We start from the raw sequence: 19,839 nt of genomic DNA, 5'->3' as shown, positions 1-19,839 counted from the left end.
TAAAGCTAGCAGAGAGCAGCAGAAGAAACTGCCCACGGGGATACCAGTCAGACTAAATGCTCATGTCATCTCGACACTTTATGGCTTTCCTTGGTTTTACAAATGAAATTCACAGCCCTCCTTGCTAATGCTCGTAGCCACACCCTGAGCAAAGTGTGGCTGCACATCACTGGTTGCATGCTTATCTAAGGGTTAGCACTCTCCCCGCTCAGTCGGTTTCAGTTTCCATCCACAGAGAGAAAGAGAGGAGGGGGACGAAGAAGCCTGTCAGGGCTGCTGGCGTTGGAACTTCAGTTGTATATTAATATACGTTTAACTGGCTGGGATTCCTTTGGTCAGCTGGGAGGAGCAGCAGTGTTTAAATGTGTAGCTGACAAGCACACATATGCCTAACTTAAAGGGTTTTTTTTTCAATCATATTATATCAGGATATAATGTGTGCTATAGTGTGGGCCCCTGGTGGGCCGTGACGGTACTGCAGGGGAGTCATGTACAGTTACGGTCACCTGTTTATATACATTTATTTATTTATATAAAAAACAAATTGGTTATTTTGAGATATTTCTCATTACTTTGACCTGAATTTACAGTTCTTGAAATGTGTCCCTTGGTCTGAACACTTTGCATATGACTGGGTACCAACACCATTTATAACCAGCAGCCTGGGTTATTTATGATTTTGGAATAAAACGAAGTGCATCAATGTCTCTTGTATTTTGAATAGAGTCAGGCTGTAGACAAGCTGGGCCCCATGATTTTCTGTTTATATGGAAACGGCCATGTTTTATCTTTTTTTGTGTGCTTCTTTGGCCAAATTCAGAACTCCATATTTTGTGACCTTGGTGGCCAAAGGTAATGTGCAGCACTTTCCAGGGTGTGAACTATTCTCCTTAGTTTGATCTGTTTGTCAGAGAAAGTTGCAAAGCTGCATGTGTCTTTACATCTACCAGCTCCCGGGCCTGAACACCTCCAGATGGGAAGTTTAGGTCTCAGACTGAGGAACATTTCCCACATTATGGGATGATGTAAATTGTGGAGCAGCAGTGATTTGCATTCTAAATAGACTGGATGTGTTGTCTGGTGTCCTGTTGAAAGGCAGTTGGGTGAATAGCTTCCAGCTTTTGCTGATGGTTATACTGAGAAATGTTACTAATGGTGACATTATCGGCTCTCTGGGGTTTCAGTTGTCATTTAGAATTTCTCGCAGCATCCTCGTGTGTTTTGGCCTGTGCAGGTACATTGGTGCAGGTACATGAATGCAGGCGCACCCTGAGCTGTCTCATAAATCCCTCCAGATTAATGTGATCAGTAAGACAGAGAGATTCACACTGACTTTTAAAACCCACCAGCTGTCTCAAAATAAGAGCTGAAATCCCAGCGTAGGGGAGCAAGTATTTTAAAGAATGGAGTGAAACATGCAGCTATTTTGTATTGAACTGTGACTGTGTACAAGGTACTTGAGGAGATAACAGGGGCTTTGCAGTGGTAATTCAAATCTTGCATCAGAGATGATGAAGTCGGTCTCCTGGAGAACTGCCTCGTGGTTAAAATAGTGAACCCGTCTGTAAAAAGACAGATGTGAAACCATAAATCAGGAGAAAGTGCAGCATTTTGATCTGATGGGACAGCCGTGCTTCAATTCAAATGAAAATCAGGCCCATGCAGCAGCTGCTTTATGGACTGCATGTTTATATCCAGTTTGCAGAGAACTGAAGGTGGCAGACATAAACAATGGAAACATAATGATTTTATACACAAACTGCATGTGAGATGTTTCACTGCTGCTACACTGCCACAGCAGAGACGCAGAGAAAAGAGGGAACATATCTGCAAATTCACAGAAAACAAAGAGAGGAATTAAACCAAAGGCATATTTACGTATCACTGCTGGCATAACTGACATGCATGTCGTGTGAGCGAGGCAGCGTGTGGTCTGCAGGACTTAGTGGAAGGTTTAACAAATGTCTGCTGATGCTTTCAAAGGAAGATGCAAAACAGAGGATGGCTGAAGGTCTCGTCACAAACATGTAGCTGCTAACTAAAGCAAAGTGACTTCGTTGCTGTGTTTTAGGGCAGGGAGATGTTTTTGGACAATACTGGGCCCCAGTGTAACATCATACTGGGACCACTCCAGCTTACATCTCTGACAGAACCATATCTGATATATCTGTGACTATGGGATGGCTCAGTATGTCAGTGGATGGGTCTTTTTTCAGTTTTCTTTCCTACTGTGAGTCAATGGGGGGTTTGTAACGGAGCCTCTGATTGGTAGATGTGTTCTTTCAGTCTGAGCTAAACATGAAACAGTTGGTGGTCTCTGAAGCCCTTCATGGAAACTCACTGGTGCTCACTGAGGTCTTCGTGTGTCCTCATCTGCTTGCGTCACTCTTGCGTTGCAGTGCTGGTGCTGCTGTTTGTGATGTGGATGAAGAGGAGGGATAAGGAACGCCAGGCCAAGCAGCTCCTCATCGACCCGGAGGACGACGTACGCGACAACATCCTGAAATATGATGAGGAGGGCGGTGGAGAGGAGGACCAGGTATACAAATGAACACTTCATGTTTTTGTAACTATTTATATTAGCCTGCTTCCTTCCATCACTGCCATACAGCAGCAACACACACACACACACACATGCATGCACACACACACACACACACACACACACACACACACACGTCTTCAGATAGAAGACATAAAACACACACACACACACTCTGCCTCTCTGCAGTTTTCAATCAGCTGTCCTCCAGCTAAGATTAAGTGTACTACAAAGAGGACCTCGAAACAGGATTAATTGCTTTCTGTTGGAGAACAATTTCCTGTGTCTCCACACAACTTTTCTGCTGGTGCCAAGCACATAAGCCGCTCCGCACTTCTACTGCGGAAATGTTTAACCCCCGTTTACCCAGCCGACCACACTCAGGCCTGTTTTACTTTCTATAGAAGCGGCTCTCTGCGAAACAACAAACGTTAAACTGTGAACGATGTAGGAAGTGTGTTTAAAAATGTGAAAAAGCATGCAGGAGAACGCAGGCTGCGGTTCTCAGGCTGCACCATTTTCTCATCTGTAAGTCCTTTTGTTTAGCGCCTCTCCTCCTGCCTGCTGGGCGTCTTCAAACTAACTGCAGTCAGTCAAAATGGAAGCAAGACGATGTCAGCGGTAATACAGAAGCACTGGTACTCGCAGAAAGCGTAGCTTGAAGTAATATCGATGCTATGCTTTAGTTTCCTTCAAGTATCAGAAATAAACAGCAGAGTCAGTCGATTATTAGCCTGTGGAAGACTAACAATGGTTTGTTTTTTCATTTTTGTGATCATATTTATGCTTCTCTAATAATAAATGTAGAATTTGGCTTAGAAATATTACACCAGTCTAATCAGCAGAGTCATAAAGTAAGCTAACATCGCGAGGCTTCATCACTGACGAGGTAGCCTCCTGAAAAAAGCATCTTATTTTGAAGGTGACCTAAAACACAAATAGAAACATGTTACAACATGACACTACAAGTACACAAATACAACAGCAGATTCAACAAAAAGATAAATAAATGTGTCCTTTGTAAGATGACCTGAAACAGCAGAAAGGGAGGGAAGATGATTCTGGTCACACGACGATATCAGGCTGTGTGTGTGAGAGGGTATAAAGATGAATATGGGACAAAAAACTATTTCAAAGAGGAAAGAAAATTCAAAATGAAGTGAAATGAGTGAAATTGCCTTTTGGATTTAGGGTGCAACCAATTCAGCGATTCATACATCAAACTTTTACTAAGCCTGAGAGTTTGGTTTCACAGCTGCACAGAGCTGAACAGAGCACAATCACGAAATTTGCCCCTTCATCAAAAAGTGAAGGCCGCTGTCATCACCAGCTGGCACAGCCTTAAAGTGTTTAGCCCCCGATAGCCGTCAGCCCAACAGCAGCACTAAGGCTGTAAGCGTGTAGCGTGGTGCGTCGCAGTGATGCTGGTTCCTGATTTCTTTAAGTACCGCGAGGTCACCACTTTCTTCACATGAAATTCCTGAATTTAGAAGGAAGTTTGTGTTTGGTTGTGCGCGCTGTATATCTGTATTTGTAAAGATGACATTTAATAGTAAGACGGTAAAGATGATTGTACTCGCTGTACTTTGACTCAATGGTTTGAGCATGCTAGCATGCTGCTGTGATTCAAACAGCGGGACTGCAGAGCTCTCGTTTTACCTGATGATGGTTCTCATCATCACGTCTGTTCTTTAGTCTCACAGCAGAATTCTCGGGAATAAGTCAGATCCCAAATATGGGACAGTCTCATTATTATGAGTGATGCTGGTGAGCACGATGACAAACTGGCACCAGAACCGTTTGAGAGGAGTCACACGCTGCTACAAGCACAACATGAACGTGAAGAAGTGTTTAGAGCAGCCGCCTTTAACACCCACAGACACATTTGGACCCAAAACACTGCACATACTTTCTGACATCTAAAATGAAGATAACACTGATGTATATAGATGGTTTCTACCTTATGCTTTGTATAAGAAACTGTAGTGTGTTGCTTATGAAATCCATGAAGGTCTACAGAGAAACTCAATTTTATTTATGTGATGAACACATTTTGAACATTTTGGACTCTTAAAAAATAATAACAAAAAGAAACACTCTGAGTTGAAGGTCTCTGTCAAATGAATTAAAAAGCTGAACTTCAATGATGCACGTAACAAAAACTGTCGTGAGCCTCATCCTTGCATCGGCGTTGGGCTCTCAGAGCGTGTCGCCGAGCCTTGACCTGAATTTAAAAAAATAAATTAGAAAAAAGCGCTGTGTCACTAAACAACGAAGAAAAAATATTTACATGATATCTGCAGAAATATTTATTTTACCTGGTTAATGGGCCGTCTGCTCCTGAACCATCTTTAGCAGGACCGCGAGCTCGTCTGTGAGCGGCGTTTGTTTTTAACATGGTGGAGAACAGCTGCTCACATACATGTGTGGATGCAACGATCGACGCGACTCCAAGAGTTATTCCGGTCTTTCTCCACTCCTTCTCCTCACTCCATTTGTGATTGTGAGCAGGAGTGGCCTGCTGATGTGGAGTGTGATGCTTATTATGAGTGACCAAAATTACATATAATTTTATTTTAATATTTCACGATCACAATAATCTTCCAATTTAGAGCGAACACAAATAAAATGCACTTCGATTAAATACCGTGGCTGCGCGTGACTGAGGGCAAATAAATTCTAAGGGATGAAAGCGTCGGCCCCTGGCTTAGTACTGAAGTGTATTAGGGTCAACATCCGTGTTATTGTTGTTTTGTTCATTGAGCTCACATTAGTTTGGACTTAATATTGTTTCTGACTCATTCGTCTTCTTCCTCCTTCTGCTGTAGCTGTGCTCACATTTAGACAGAGCTTTGGAAAAGGCGTTTCCTCCTCAGTTATTACATTTGAGTCTAACTCAGCAACTTATAACCCAGTTTGAACACAAAGGGTCATGAAAGCCCCGAGGCTTTGTTCCAGCTCCTCTAAAATAAAAACGGACATTTCCATCAAAAGATATTCATTTTAAATATTTCTCTGAATTTGAAAACTGGGCCTTGATAAGCTTGACGAATCCTATCAATATTGTAAGTGATGAAGTTTTTCCAAACATCATAACAAAGTACATTATTAAGGGGAACACACTCAACAGAGCCTTGAATAAAACAGAGAAAATGAAAGCTGAGTGGCGTGTTGGTTGACTTTGGTTCAGTTCGTACTTTATTCCCTGCGGTTCAATAAACAGAAGCGCTGGTGTAATCTCTCTCCAGGCTAAACAATGGACACAAAGTTAATAAAAGAAAATCAAGGTTTGCTTCTTCCTTTATCATTGCCACAGTAGCACACTGCACAGGCCTTGGATGGTGTCGGGGATCTGCACTGTTTGATAAGGATTTTCATTTCTTTTCTACAGGCAGCTCAGCTCTTTATTTGTCTGGATTTAAGCTTCAGATAAAAAGCAGACTGAGTTCTCGGGAACACACTTGTGTGCTTAAGCATGCCAACACCAAGAAACACAGAGACATACTGTACATATACACACAGTCTGCCACCTGCTGTAGCTCAGGGGCAGAGCAGGTCAGCCACTAATCAGAAGGTCGGTGGTTCGATCCCAGGCTGCCTCCTGGCTGCAAATATCCTCGGGCAAGATACTAACTCCATGTATGCCTACTGGTGGTGGTCAGAGGGCAGCCTCGCCTCTGTCAGTGCGCCCCAGGGTGGCTGTGGCTACAATGTAGCTGCCATCACCAGTGTGTGAATGTGTGTGTGAATGGGTGGATGACTGAATGTAGTGTGAAGCGCTTTGGGGTCCTTAGGGACGAGTAAAGCAAACAAATGCAGGCCATTAGACCTTCAGCCGGCTTCTGCTTATGCACCATTAGCCAAAAACTGAGCTTCGCATGAGTTCATACAGGCTACAAGGTTGTTCAGCCTCCAGCAGATGATCTGATCTTAGTGCCAGTTCAGCATCAGCTGATGATAACCTTTTACACATTCAACTGACAGATCGTACAGTGTCATCTATAACTGCAAGCTGCTTTGCAAACCGCTTCCTCCCAGCTCCAACATCTGGCCTCATCACTGTCCTATGCTGCAGTCCATCTATGCAGCAAAGACAGAGCCAAACCAGCAACTGTAAACTACTGCAGATCACCGTGTTCTTTGACTAAACTAATAACACGCTATCTTTAAACGCTACGTAAAGGCGTTGACATGAAACAAAGTGAAATACACAGGTGCTCAAACTCTCTCGACATAATCTGATAACAGCGATCTGTGTGGATAAATGTCCGTCACAAGCACAGGTGAATGTGGGATTTGGAAAGTGCGAGAAGCCTGAGATTTAGTGTTTGGGAAGAACAATGACTCAGAATAACACTGAGCGTTTGTTTTTGTGCAAGAAAACATCATTAGAACAAAAGACCAGAGCATGAAAGAACCACAGTACTGCACCATAAAAGAGTCATGAAGGAATTATTAACATTTGTGGAAGTTTTAACCTGTTACGACTGGATGTTAGCAGCAGTGTGCAAAAACCAGGCTCAAGTCCAACATTTGTGTTTCTGAGGTGTCTCAAAAATTCAGCTTAACTTGAAAATCTCAAACTGTGTTTGTTCTTTAATTGTGGTTCCGTAATGATGCAAACAGATATATAGACAAACATATAGTCACTCATAACAAATGACTAAACCTGGGACAACAACTCCACTCAGTTTATAAAAAATGGTCCATCAATTCAGTTTTATTTACACAGCGTCAAATCACAACAACAATCGCCTAAAGGTGCTTTGTAAAGTCGACCCTACAGTAATACATCCAGAGAAAAACCCAACAGTCATGTGACCCCCTATGAGCAGCACTTTGGTGACAGCGGGAAGGAAAAACTCCCTTTTAACAGGAAGAAACCTCCAGCAGAGCCAGGCTCAGGGAGGGGCGGGGCCATCTGCTGCGACCAGTCTGTAAAGACACAAAGTAGCAGCGTTGCTACGCGGGGTGATTACAGCCATAATGCGCTGTGTGGGGGTTTCTCCTCACAGGTTTGTTGGTCCAGGATTTGGGACAATACCTAATAATATTCAGCGCCTTCAGGCGACTGTTGTTGCAATTTTGTGATACATTTTAATTGAACCGAGTTGACATTTTTATTGTTTTTCCTACTAGTTAGTCCTCGAGTGTCGTGCTTTGGTTTGGACTTGACAGCGTCAGCCTGGCAGATGCTCGGAGGTTAATGAGTTTTGCGTTCAGTTGAACCGTCCTTGAATTTAGAAATGCTGACACTTATTATTAAACCTCTAAACGTCAGAACAGGGACAAAGCTGTCACGTCTCCAATTTGTAAATCATTCGTGTCGTGTAGAAAGAATTCTACATCTTTTCAACAGAAATGTGCTGGCATTGTTGTAAAAACAGTCCTCAAATGAAACATTCATTCAATCAGGTCATGGCAAGTATAGAAAGAAAAGAAGCAAAGATCGTTTTGTTGCTGCCTGGCAGGTTAACGCTGGGCTCTCAGTCACAGTGTTCTTCTGATTGGTCGTTATTGTGAATAAAGCCCAAGGTCAGTCCACAGCCTTTAGTCGATTTTCCCTGGAAACCAGAAAGCATGAATTGTTTTCTGGGAGGTTTCTGCGGTGACTCAGACACAACCATTCACCATGAGCAGGCTGTGACGCTCCTCTGATTGTATCCACGCTGTAGGAGAGAAGGTGAAAGACGAGCTGCGACTCTCTAAGTGGATGCTAATTAGTTTGCTTTAGGGTCGTTCTCATTTTTCCCCGAGGATGATGTGGGAGAAATGGTAGACATTGCATCACGAGAGCCAACTGTGCTCATTTGACTGGGTGAAATTCACTGAAACTGTTAAATACAGCTAAAACAGATAAGTCCATTAGCTGAGTGGGAGACTGCTGCTTTCATGAATCTGTCAAGTTCGTTATGAATTTTAGAATCCTTTTGGTATTTCCACTGCCACAGGCTTGCAGAGTACCTGGCATTAGGCTACGATTAGTGAGAATATATTATTATTCAATGATGGCGAGGATTGTTGGCCAGGAACTAATTTTTTCTCGTTTAGCTTGAAGTGTGAATTTATGGCAGCTTAAATATTCTGTCTCTTTTAAGGTGGAAGTGTTTGAAGTTGAATTCATATTTCAGGACACTCTGGAGGTCGCCGTGTCTCCGTGCATAGTAACGAGACATTTTAAGCCGTACAGGAAATGCAGCGTTTCTGAGTCTTCACTACATTCAGGTAGATTTGGCTGCATGCAGCAGGTTAGTGGGCCACAGCTGTTGCAGCATTGTGCAGAGTGTAGAGAGGGACTTTCATGTAACGACTCTACAGCCGCACATAACAGTAGAGTATATAAGAGAGTGCTCTTAATTCACAACAACACAAAATGATACCCTGAGATGTTGCTCCTGGATAAAACAGCAGTGTAATCCCATTACTGGAGGCAGACATGAGTAATATGGCTCCATTATCTCACCTTAAATACTGCAGTTGTTGACAGTTAATTGTGGTCAATACTCATTTTTCACTCTGAATAAGCAACAGCAAAGTAGAAATCCAAAGAAGTTTTTCTCTGTTCAGAGCAGAGCATCCCTGCGCACCTCTGTCTGTGCTGCCACACAGCAAATCAATAGCACAGCCACCCACTTCACTGCTGGGCTTACAGCTCTGCTATTTTAACAGGAGAGTAGATAAAACACAAAGTGAGCAGCTGAACGGTTATAGCAACTTGGTATATTTGAGCATAAATAGTTTCAGATGTACAGAAACTGGCTGATCTCAGTGCCAACGGCAGCTGATAACCTGCTTCAGGCACTTTTCACACTGGGTCTGTTTGAGCTGCTTTAACCTGCCGATGCTTCTGGTCTGAGGTATGTGCTGTAAAGTCCAACATTACTCTGACATTCATGTAAACTTTACACACAACAGCAACAGGAAACAGCAGTTTAATACATAATATAACACATTATCCTTATGAAGCAATGGGATGCTGCATTAATCATCAATGGACTGTCCTGAGAACTCTGAGTGCTGCACAGGTTGTAGAGCCCTTTAAGGCAGGATTGTGATGCAGGGCTGTGTGACTCACTGTAATGCCAACATTTGTGTGTTTGTGTGGGTGTGCAGGACTATGACCTTAGCCAGCTGCAGCAGCCTGATGCCCTGGAGCCAGAGTGCGTCAAAGTGGGGATCAGACGTCTGGATGAGAGGCCCCTCCACCATGACCACCAGTACCCGCTCCGCTCCGCAGCCCCCCACCCAGGAGACATAGGCGACTTTATCCACGAGGTACGGCAATAAGCAGCATCTTTGAGAGGATACAGACCTGGATGACAACATCTTTGTGTAAAATGTCAGTCCGAACCTGTGCGTGTGCTTCAGTCGACTTCCAGCCGCACACACTTCAGACTGTTCCCAGATTAAATTCCAGTGTTGTACACATGCACTTCTAAGCACACAGGAAGTGATGAATCGCAGCTTCAGTGAAATACAGAGTGTCTGTCTGACAGCACTAAGTGAACACTGTGTCCATAAAAAGCTGGATTTGCCAACATTAGTTACTTTTGCTTCCCTCATCTTTTTTCCTCCTTTGGTGTCGAGCATCAAAGAGCGTCCAGGATGTGTGCAGTTTACCTCACCACCTTAAAGGATTTAAAATATTCAAGTTCAAACAGTTTGTTTAAAGCTCTGTGGAGGTATTCTGAGCTGCCAGTGTGAGAACAGGCCCGTTTCAACAGTTCTGACTGCGGCTATTTAAAACTGAAAGCTGAGCATATTTAAAAAGGGAAGCTCACATTAATCATCACTAAACTGATTCACATTTAGATTGTATTTCATTCTAGGCTCTGCTGTTTACAACATTTCCCTCAAATAAATGTCAGACTCACACTTTTTAAGCATCTTTGATCAAACTGTTGGAAATGATAGTTGTGAGCGTCACGAAGAGAAAGAAGGAAGCACTTCGTGGAGCAGGTGACATTTAGAAAAACACAGAGATGTGATGGCTGATTCTTAATTAGCTCTGCTAATGGTTCGGATTTGCTGGCTTGACATGTGGTCACAGCCTGGCTACCAAACTGGAGGTAAATCCACAACGTTTGGTTAATCCCACAGACCAGCTGAGAAAGGGCTGATTGAGTGTTTAGGGAAATCCAACTTTGATTGTTTTACTGGGCAAACGTTTTCAGCTATTTCTCATTTCTTTATATTTTGCTTCCAGTGAGTTAGACTCTCTTGGCTTTTTGTAGGATGCTGTTTCTTTGGACATTCACAGGATTTTCTTCTTCCTTTTTTTGCTTAACACTGACGTATGAATCAGGTATTAAAGATGCACCTAAATCAAGAGATAAACCAGTGTTTATATAACATTTAACAGGGTTTAGTAAAGAACTGATATTAAATTGCATCTTTATGCACTTTATTACTCGAAGCCTGTTGCAAGAACAAATATTTTTCGCCCATTTCTTTAGTTGAATCTAAAAAAAAAAATGGTAAAGATAACAGAAAAAGTGTTTTTGAACCAACGAGGTGATTCCTGAAGAGCTTTGCTTGTCATATTTTGTCAGGACAAGAGTCTACAGCAGATAAAGAGTGAAAGCATTGTCTTTAGGAAACAGGAAAAAATACACAAAAAAGTTGACATGCAGTGGAAGAGATACATCTGGTGCTTCAGTTTATCCATTTACTGTTTGCACAGCCTCAGCAGAAATGGTCTCAGTGTAAAGCTGGATCTCCAGAAGAGAGGAGAAAAGGATGAGATTAGCCAAATTATACAAGAACTCGGCTGAAAACAGGTCTCATATATCAAGTTATCAACAACCTGCATGGAGGAGTTCGGAAAGGGTACAGTGTTTGTAAAAGTGCAGCTGTTACGGTCAGGAGCTGCATTTTAGCAGTGATGTTGGCATTCTTGTTAAAAATGATCATGAATGCAGAAAAGTCCAGTCAGATTGTGATCCAGCAGGTAACAACACCTGGAAGGCGTCTAATTTGGAACAGCCTTGTTATTCAGCATGTCATTCATCCCAAACACACGACCAACAGAAACAAACCTGGATGAAAGAACAATGAAACACTTTCAGGCACGGATTAGCCTCGCCAGAGCCCGGACTTCAGCATTATCGAAGCAGCGTGGGGTCATCTCGGCACAAAGTGGAATAAACTGCAGTCAACATCCAAAATCGATCCTTAGAGAAGCAGAATTATTCCTGAAGACCGGTTAATCTAATTATCAGAAAAGTCCAGGCTGTGCTGAAGGATCAAAGTGGTCGTACCAGATATTGACTGTCAAGCTTGTTACAAGTTGTTGCCCTAAGTACTGTCATTCCCATACATGTTTCAGTAAATTACTGCACCTATTTCTCATGTTTCTAGCAAAATCTGAAAAACGATGGGGGCTCAAGATTTTTGCACAGTGCTGTAGAAGAACTCATATTTATATTAATGGTCACAGTGTTGCATGAGGCTGCAGCGGCCTTTCTTATGTCAAATGAAACTTCTTATAATCACCGCCTCTGTGAGTGCGCCCCGGGGCAGCCATGGCTACAGTGTAGCTGCCATCACCAGTGTGTGACTGTGTGGATGACTCAGTGTAGTGCACAGCGCTCTGGGGTCCATAGGGACTGAGTAAAGACAAATACAGGCCATTTATAATCATCAGGTTCATATTTGATCTGTTTGAAGAGCGGTTTGGGATTCTGATGCTCTATAGCAGCGGTCCCCAACCCCCGGGCCGTGGACCGGTCCGTGAGTCGTTTGGTACGAGAGCTGAGGCTCGGATGTGACGTTCATGGTTTTCAGGGGGTTTTATCGTTAACTCTGTTTCCCTGGGTCGTTTCCCGTGTTGTAGTTGTGTCTTATTTTGAAAGAACTATTTACCATAGCAACCAGAGAGCATTGAGGGGCAGAGAGTAGGATGTTACTCTCAGTGTTGTTGGCGCTTTTCAGGAGGACGCTGCTAATAAAGTTACACAATTACACAGTGAATTCATGTTTATTGTTACAAAAGACCACAGTTTTTGTCTTTGTCTGTATCGTTTCATTTTGTTGTATTTATCCACCACACCTTAAAGGCCGGTCCGTGAAAATATTGTCAGACATTAAACCGTCTGTAGTGTAACTACTGCTGGCCTCGACTCATCACAACCCAAACTTGTAATTTAAGTTTAAACAATTAATAATGAAGAGCTTCTAGAACAATCAGATGTGCACACACACAGCACAGGCTCACATGTAAAGACACCTGACCAATCATTGCATTCAGTCCATGTGGATACGAGGTTCTCGTTAGAGTTCATGTACAAACTGTGCAGCACTGACTCGACTGTGAATGAGTAATGACCCACTGTGACGTCACTGTGTGTTTGCCACACGTGTGACTCTTCCTCACAGAAGCACACTCGCTTAGAGAAATAACAGAGTCGTCTTAACCCATCGAAGCATCTCAGAGAGACTTTTTCTTCAACAGAGCTGACATCATAATCTCAAGCACAAAGAGTTATCTGTACTGATGCAGCTGATGCATGTTGCTGTCTCTGCAGTAGTTGCATCCATATTATCTGCATGTGTGTGTGTGTGTGTGTGTGTGTGTCTGTGGTTGGGCTGCATAAAGACATCTGCCAAGCACAGCTATGAATAATGATCAGGAGCTGTCAGACATGGCAAGCTGATCTAGACAGCTTAATCCTACAGACATGACAAGCTGATGCAAGCTGATCCCGCCCCTCCCTCTCCGCGTTAATTCTCTCCTTCCATTGAGTTCAGAGTGACAGGAGTGTCTTCAGTCAGATGACAGGCGGGGCCCACAAAACATTTTCACAGCTTATCAGATTTGCTTCTTTCAGTTTAAGCGTCCTGAGTGACAGCGAGATGCAGAAGAAAAGGACTCCTGCTGCAACACATTTGAACAGACTTTTTTTGTTCATAAAAATAGTGCATGTTTGTGAAACACGTATGTTTCCTGTATGTAGGAGGGGTTTGGTGGTTTTAAGTTCAGGCCACCCTGAGTAATCTCTTCAATCTCCTCGTAGAGACAGAGGCAGCATCTGTCCAGCATGACCCAAATCCTCCTCTCTCCTACACTCCATAATCCCTCTTTCCTCCATACTGTCCATCTTAACCCATTCACACACACACACACACACACACACACACACACACACACACACACACACACACACACACACATAACCCCAACCCTAATTATGAGGAGTTGCATAGCCATGGTCCCCACACCAAATTCAAATTTTATTTGTCACGTACAGTCATACACAGTACAAAATGCAGTGAAATGCTTACACAACTGCTCGTGACCTAAAGAAAAAAAGGCTATGAATAAGATAGGAAATAAATATGAAAATTAAAAAGGGCAAATTTAACTAGGAAGGAATAAAATAAAATATAAACATTAAAGTTAAAAAACAAAATAACTGTACAACAAAATACACAGTATAGAAATATATAAGAATGTATGAAGAAATATAAATATTATATACACAATAACAGCAGCTGTACCAGTATTAACTGGAAATGAAGAATATAGTGACCAGTGTTATTTATTATTTAATGTCTTGTGCAGTGCAAATATGCTTAAAGTGATGAAGTGAAAACAATGTCCAGAATGTCCAGTGTGTGTAGGAACTATATGTGTGGGTCAGTACTGTGTGGGGGTGTGATATCGCCTGCAGGAAGAAGCTCCTCCTCAGTCTCTCCATCACAGCTGCATGAACAGTTTGTCCCCACTTCATCCAGAATACAAGGACCTGCCTCGCCCTCCAACCCTCCTCTACCTTACTCTGATCCAAAGTGCTCGTTCTTCTTCTCCTGGGACTGAAGTAGTGGTGGGAGTGAACACTGACATTTCAAATCCCAGTTGGTTGGGAAAGCGAGCTTTGCTCCCTGACGATGGTCTCGGTGGATCCACAGAGATCATCAGCTGGGCTTTTTTGCGGTTTTAACTTGGTCTTGTAACTTTTAGCGCCTGTGTTCAAGCATGAACATAGGTTTCTATAATACCCTCACGCTTACTGTACAGTTACTATAGAAATGTAGGATTACTATAATCCTCTACTTAATACTGTCAGACTTGTAGCTGCTCTACTATAAATTGTGCTTTTCTCAGTCACTGAGATTCTCTGGAGTTGTTACGGGTGGAAAACCTCTGGTATAAATACAGACGTATCTCTTCCTGATCAGCTGAAAGTTTACTTAGCAGAGATTTTCCATACAGTCTTCAGTGGTTTAGAAGTGATGAGTGTGGAAGTTCCCAGATTAACCTGTGTCAGGATGTTCTTAACCCACAGAAAACAGTGTGTGGGAGGTGTTATCACTCCCTGCTGCAGCGACCACTGATAAAGGAAATGAAACCTTTACTGACCCACTCATTTACTAACAGTAACGCACAACAGAGTGTCAGTATTAGAACCCGTGATGTGCTGCAGGTTCTTGTCTACAGGGGGGATAAAAGACCAAACTTTGGGTGGTCTCCAAAAGGTCTGATGAAGCACATGGTGGTGCTACGATCCTCAGGCTCAGGCAAGTTTGAGAACGACTGGCCTAAAGTCATTTGCAGGCATGAACCCCAGACAGTGTGAGTGGAGTCAGCACCCAGCATGAAACGGTCCACTTCAGACTGGAAATGCTCCTTTTGGTTAGGACTAAGCTGTTGCTAGGGAAGAACATGGATGAGGTATGAAATAAGCACTCTGACCAAGTACAAAGGTCGGCCTCATAGACTACAGTGTGTCATGGGACTGCTTTAGACATTCCACGTCCAGCAGGCGATGACCGAGGGCTCAGTGTAGGAAACATCTCGGAGAAAGCTCGCATAATAATAATAATAATAATGGATTGCATTTTATAAAGCGCTTTACAATTCCACTATTCATTCACTCTCACATTCACACACTGGTGGAGGCAGCTACAGGTGTAGCCAGACTGACAGAAGCAAGGCCGCCATATCGCGCCATCGGCCCCTCTGGTCATCACCAGTAGGCGGCAGGTGAAGTGTCTCGCCCAAGGACACAAGGACCGAGACTGTCCGAGCCGGGGCTCGACCCGGCAACCTTCTGGTTACAAGACGAACACCCAACTCTTTGAATCGCTATCACTCTTATTTCCAGTATTGTTCCCTCACCTTCCTGCTCCCCCTCTTTGTTTTGCAGGGTCTGAAGGCAGCAGACAACGACCCCACCGCTCCTCCCTACGACTCCCTGCTGGTGTTTGACTATGAAGGCAGCGGCTCCACCGCCGGCTCCCTCAGCTCCCTGCACTCCTCCTCGAGCTGCGGAGACCAGGATTACGACTACCTGGGCGACTGGGGGCCGCGCTTCCGCAAGCTGGCCGACCTGTACGGCGGAGGGGACGATTAGCATGCCCTACTAACAACGGCCACTCTGCCCCCCACCCTTGCTTCGGAGCTCAGGTGGCGGGTGGGGTAAAGAAAGATGAAATTGGGTAAACACGGGGTTTGGATCTGCATTTCTGTATTTCTGCGGGACAGCTTGTAAAGAGACTCGCTGCCTCTTAAGGACAGTTTGATGGCACTAGGGGCCATGCTGACTCCTGGCCTAGCAAGGCCTGGCACTGGCTAGCATTCAGGCTAGCTGACATGATCTGAGCGTTAGCCTCGGTGCTAACAAATGCACGCAGCCAGAACAATGCTCTCAGAGAGGATGTTGTCTTTGTGATGGTCGAGAGCTTCGACAGCCATGCTACAGACGCTCATTTACACTTGAATCTTACAGTACAGCAGCACTGGGGTCAAATGTGCCTTTTGTACATTCTTTTGATTGTGTTCAGTCTTGATTCTTTTTGTTGCTTTAAATTTCCTGGTGTTTTGCAGCAGCAACTGGAGGAGCACTGCGCCATGTTAATGAGTGTGTGTGTGTGTGTGTGTGTGTGTGTGTGTGTGTGTGTGTGTGTGTGTGTGTGTGTGTGTGTGTGTGCGAGCAAGTGTAAACCGTTTCCACAGAGACACACTGGATGGATACTCTAAAGGGCAAAGCCTACTATGAGATGCCTTGGATGATCCTACCAGCAAAAACATGGCTTCAGTGTGCAGCTCTGGGTTTCACTCGGCCTACAGCATCAAACGTCTAGACTTGGATCTGATGCAACACATTGTAGTTGCAGTCGCAGCTGCGTGTGTTGCTTGGTGGCAGTGGTTGCTCATTTTCACAGTGCTCTAGTATTAATGTGACTGTCTGCATCAACAAACCTGGACAAGCTCAGAAGTTTTCATTTTCTCAGAGCTTCTTCGCACGCATTCAGTATCCGTCCTGGTCTTTGAGTGAACAGGAACGTTGCCTCGTCTGGCTTTCACTCTTACATGCTCGAGAACATTTAGTTGGCCAAAATGAGTTTAAACAACTGTTTCTGAATCTGTGAGGTTTGTGCAAACACACGATGTTATTTGTGGTGCAGTTAAACTGTTGTGGTTATGTCCTTGCTGTGCGTTCACAAAAGGGAATTCAGAATGGGATGCAGTTTAGCTTGTTTGCAGGATGACAAAACACTGAAGCAAAGCAGTGAAAAACAAGAAGATAAAATATAATTTCCATTTGGGTGTTTGTGCAGATGAAAGCAAAAGAAAAAGAAAGAAAAACGGCAACAAAGCATCAAGGCCACAAACAAAGGAGCTGGAATCTAAAAACATTTCAAGCGTTTTTGTTTGCTGAGCCGCTGTTGGAGGAAGTGACAGATAAAATTAAAATTCCCATCATAAAAGAAATGGATTGAGTAATGAAATATTTAATGAATATGACAGAGATGCAGCAGTGGGGCTGTGTCTGGGCTGAGCAGACGCACTCTGGATGGAGCTTTTATTTACAGGTGAGCATTTATGTTTGATGAACAGGTTGTGGACAGAATATAAAGCAGCTGACTGATGTTCAGCCTCGACAGCCTGGATATGCATAGTTGTACAAAAGGAAATTTTAAGGTACAGGAAACCTAGTGGTAACGAAGACAACAACAACATGGTAGTGTGTCTCACGTACTATCCAACCAACCTTTGCCCTTTTAGCAGGTCTGTGCAGAGCTACAGACACACACAGCAAACACATTAGGAGCTGCTCAGCATTCAGGACCAAAACTAAGTCAACAGGTCGTTTGTGTCCCACAGAAGCTGAAACGGTGACGTGTCACCTCCCATTACTCTGTTTTTCATAAGAACCAACAGAAGAAAGAGGACATGATCAGAGCTTATCAGGAGCTCCTGTGGTTTCACTCGGCTTCCTCCAGCCTTCTCCTGTTTGTCGTCTCTCTGTTTAAGAGCAGAGTGAATCCTGCCCACTAGTGTAAACCTGCTGCTGTCTGTGAGCGAATTTCACCTTTTTACAAAGTTCATAAACTTTCAGACACGCATTAGTTTCTGTTCACGCCACACTGCACAAATTTGCATCAGCTGCATGGATTTTGCTCCACACTCGGTGCTGATGGGACTTCACAGTTCACTGCAAGAACGCGCCTCTTTTACAGCATCTGTTTTTCAAAGTTCAGGCAGCTCAGCTGATCTCAGTGCCAGCCTACATCAGCTGATGGCTCGGTTCATCGGTAAATGTGTGCTTGAAGCTGTTGTAGCCTTCTCATATTCTCTTTGCTTCTGCAAGCTACTTTGCAGCCCAGCCCATCAGTGAAAAGCTGGAGCTGTCACAGGGGTAGAGGTGGGATCTCCTGGACATGTCACCAGCCTCACTCAGTCTCTTATTCAAATAATTTACTAATGACCAAATAACCTAACCTGGATACTTTTTAATTCTTACTGCAGAAGCATGCACACTTCATACAGGACGCCCTCCGCTTATTTAAATGTGTCTCTGTCACTCACCCACGTTGCTTTCAGGCTTTTTAGACAATGAAAGTGACTTTGTGTGACAGCACACGCTCCATCCTGTGACAGTGGTCATTGGTGATCGACGTCCTCGGGCCCTTTTTTGATTTCACTCATCAGGACTAGTTTTTGCCTGTGAGGCTGAGCCATCATAAGCTGCTCCAGGGATTCACCAAACTCAACATTTTTAAAGGGCGTTGATGAAGTTGCATGTTAGCGACACGAACAACCAAAAAAGCGTAGCCGTGGACATCAGTGTCTCACTTCTAAACTTTAATAAAAGGTCCAGTTTTATGCTTTTTGAAGCCGATTTCCAGTATTACCAGGTAATTGAACCTGTAAAATTGAGTGCAGGGCGCACCACGCTCAGCACCGACGTGCCATCTTGGTGAAGCTGTACGAGTAACATCGTTCCTTTGATGTTGTTTGAAACAAAGGTTGGTCAGACCCAGAGCTGCACAGAGGAGCTGGATATTTTTGCAAGTTTGATTTTCCAAAGCTGGTGAGAAGACATGTACAGTAATGCTAGACTTTAGATAGATACCTTCTGTTGTTTTTTGTTTTGCTTTTATCACGATGTAACGTATGCAGCTGATCGCTAATAAAGGAAGTCATCAGTCCTTGTTTTGTAGCAAAGATACTTCTTGATACTCTGCTGTGGTGGATTAAAAAGGCAATGTTTTCTTCTGTCTGCTGATGATTTGCCTTAGTGTTCTCTGGTACTCTTCAACTGGCTACTCACTGTAAACTGAAACATGTACAGATTGTATTTTTCTCTTGTTGTTCTTTTGGCTGTGGTCTCTGAAAATGACATGCTAATATCTTGAATCCTTGTATATGTGTAATTTGGATTACAAATTAAAACGTTTTTGCATGTTTTTATCTTTTTATTATGGGAAAACAAGAATTTTTGGATGTTTTTTTTCCAGTGAGTTAAACATCAAACCCCCCCATACCAGCACGCAGACGCTCAGAAGGCTGGACTCTGCCTTTGGAAAGAGGCGGCTCATCCAAACCTTAAAGGTCAAAGAGATCAATGACATTTTAATTAAAGGTTTTGTCACTTGTGTAAATAAGCCAACTGTTGCATATTTCCACATCCAGTGGGCACAAAGCAGCATTTGGATTGGTGTTTTTATCCCCCTGGCTTCATTTTCCATCGTTCTAAAACAATTTTCTAGCAGCTAAACCCTCCACAGTGTTGATTAGTTGGGCAGTAGGTTTATCAGAGCTTACCTGCTGTGGCCAAAAGGACGCTATTACCAATTTTTCACCTACAACCTGGCACAGACGCTGATGCTGAAAAGCTGGCACCGGCACAGCATAACAAAATTCCTGGGTCCCAAAGTTGGAAGCACTGATGTTGGTGTTTAATAAGCGGCTACAGATGCAACACAGTATTCAGAACTTCCTGTAACTTCTGCCAGTAAAGCCGCACAATAAACTGCTCTCAGACGTGTCCACGTGTGTTCTCAGAGGG

At 43.6% G+C, this 19,839-nt stretch overlaps 1 protein-coding gene across 1 annotated transcript in view; it reads left to right on the top strand.

Moving 5' to 3' along the window:
* The window catches only part of LOC309689518 (cadherin-2-like), a 104,371-nt gene extending 85,134 nt beyond the window's left edge, over positions 1–19,237 (top strand). Inside the window, exons 14-16 of the mRNA XM_082506023.1 lie at positions 2,400–2,539; positions 9,656–9,817; positions 15,691–19,237. Of these exons, the coding sequence (XP_082362149.1) occupies positions 2,400–2,539; positions 9,656–9,817; positions 15,691–15,897 (509 nt within the window). The 3' untranslated portion in view covers positions 15,898–19,237. The remainder of the gene's footprint in view (positions 1–2,399; positions 2,540–9,655; positions 9,818–15,690) is intronic.
* The last annotated feature ends 602 nt before the right edge of the window (positions 19,238–19,839 follow it).

The sequence above is a fragment of the Aulonocara stuartgranti genome (assembly GCF_965226115.1).
Source record: "Aulonocara stuartgranti genome assembly, chromosome: 15".
Taxonomy (NCBI): Eukaryota; Metazoa; Chordata; class Actinopteri; order Cichliformes; family Cichlidae; genus Aulonocara; species Aulonocara stuartgranti.
The sequence above is the reverse complement of the archived record's forward strand: the minus strand, read 5'-3'. Positions and strand labels throughout refer to the sequence as shown.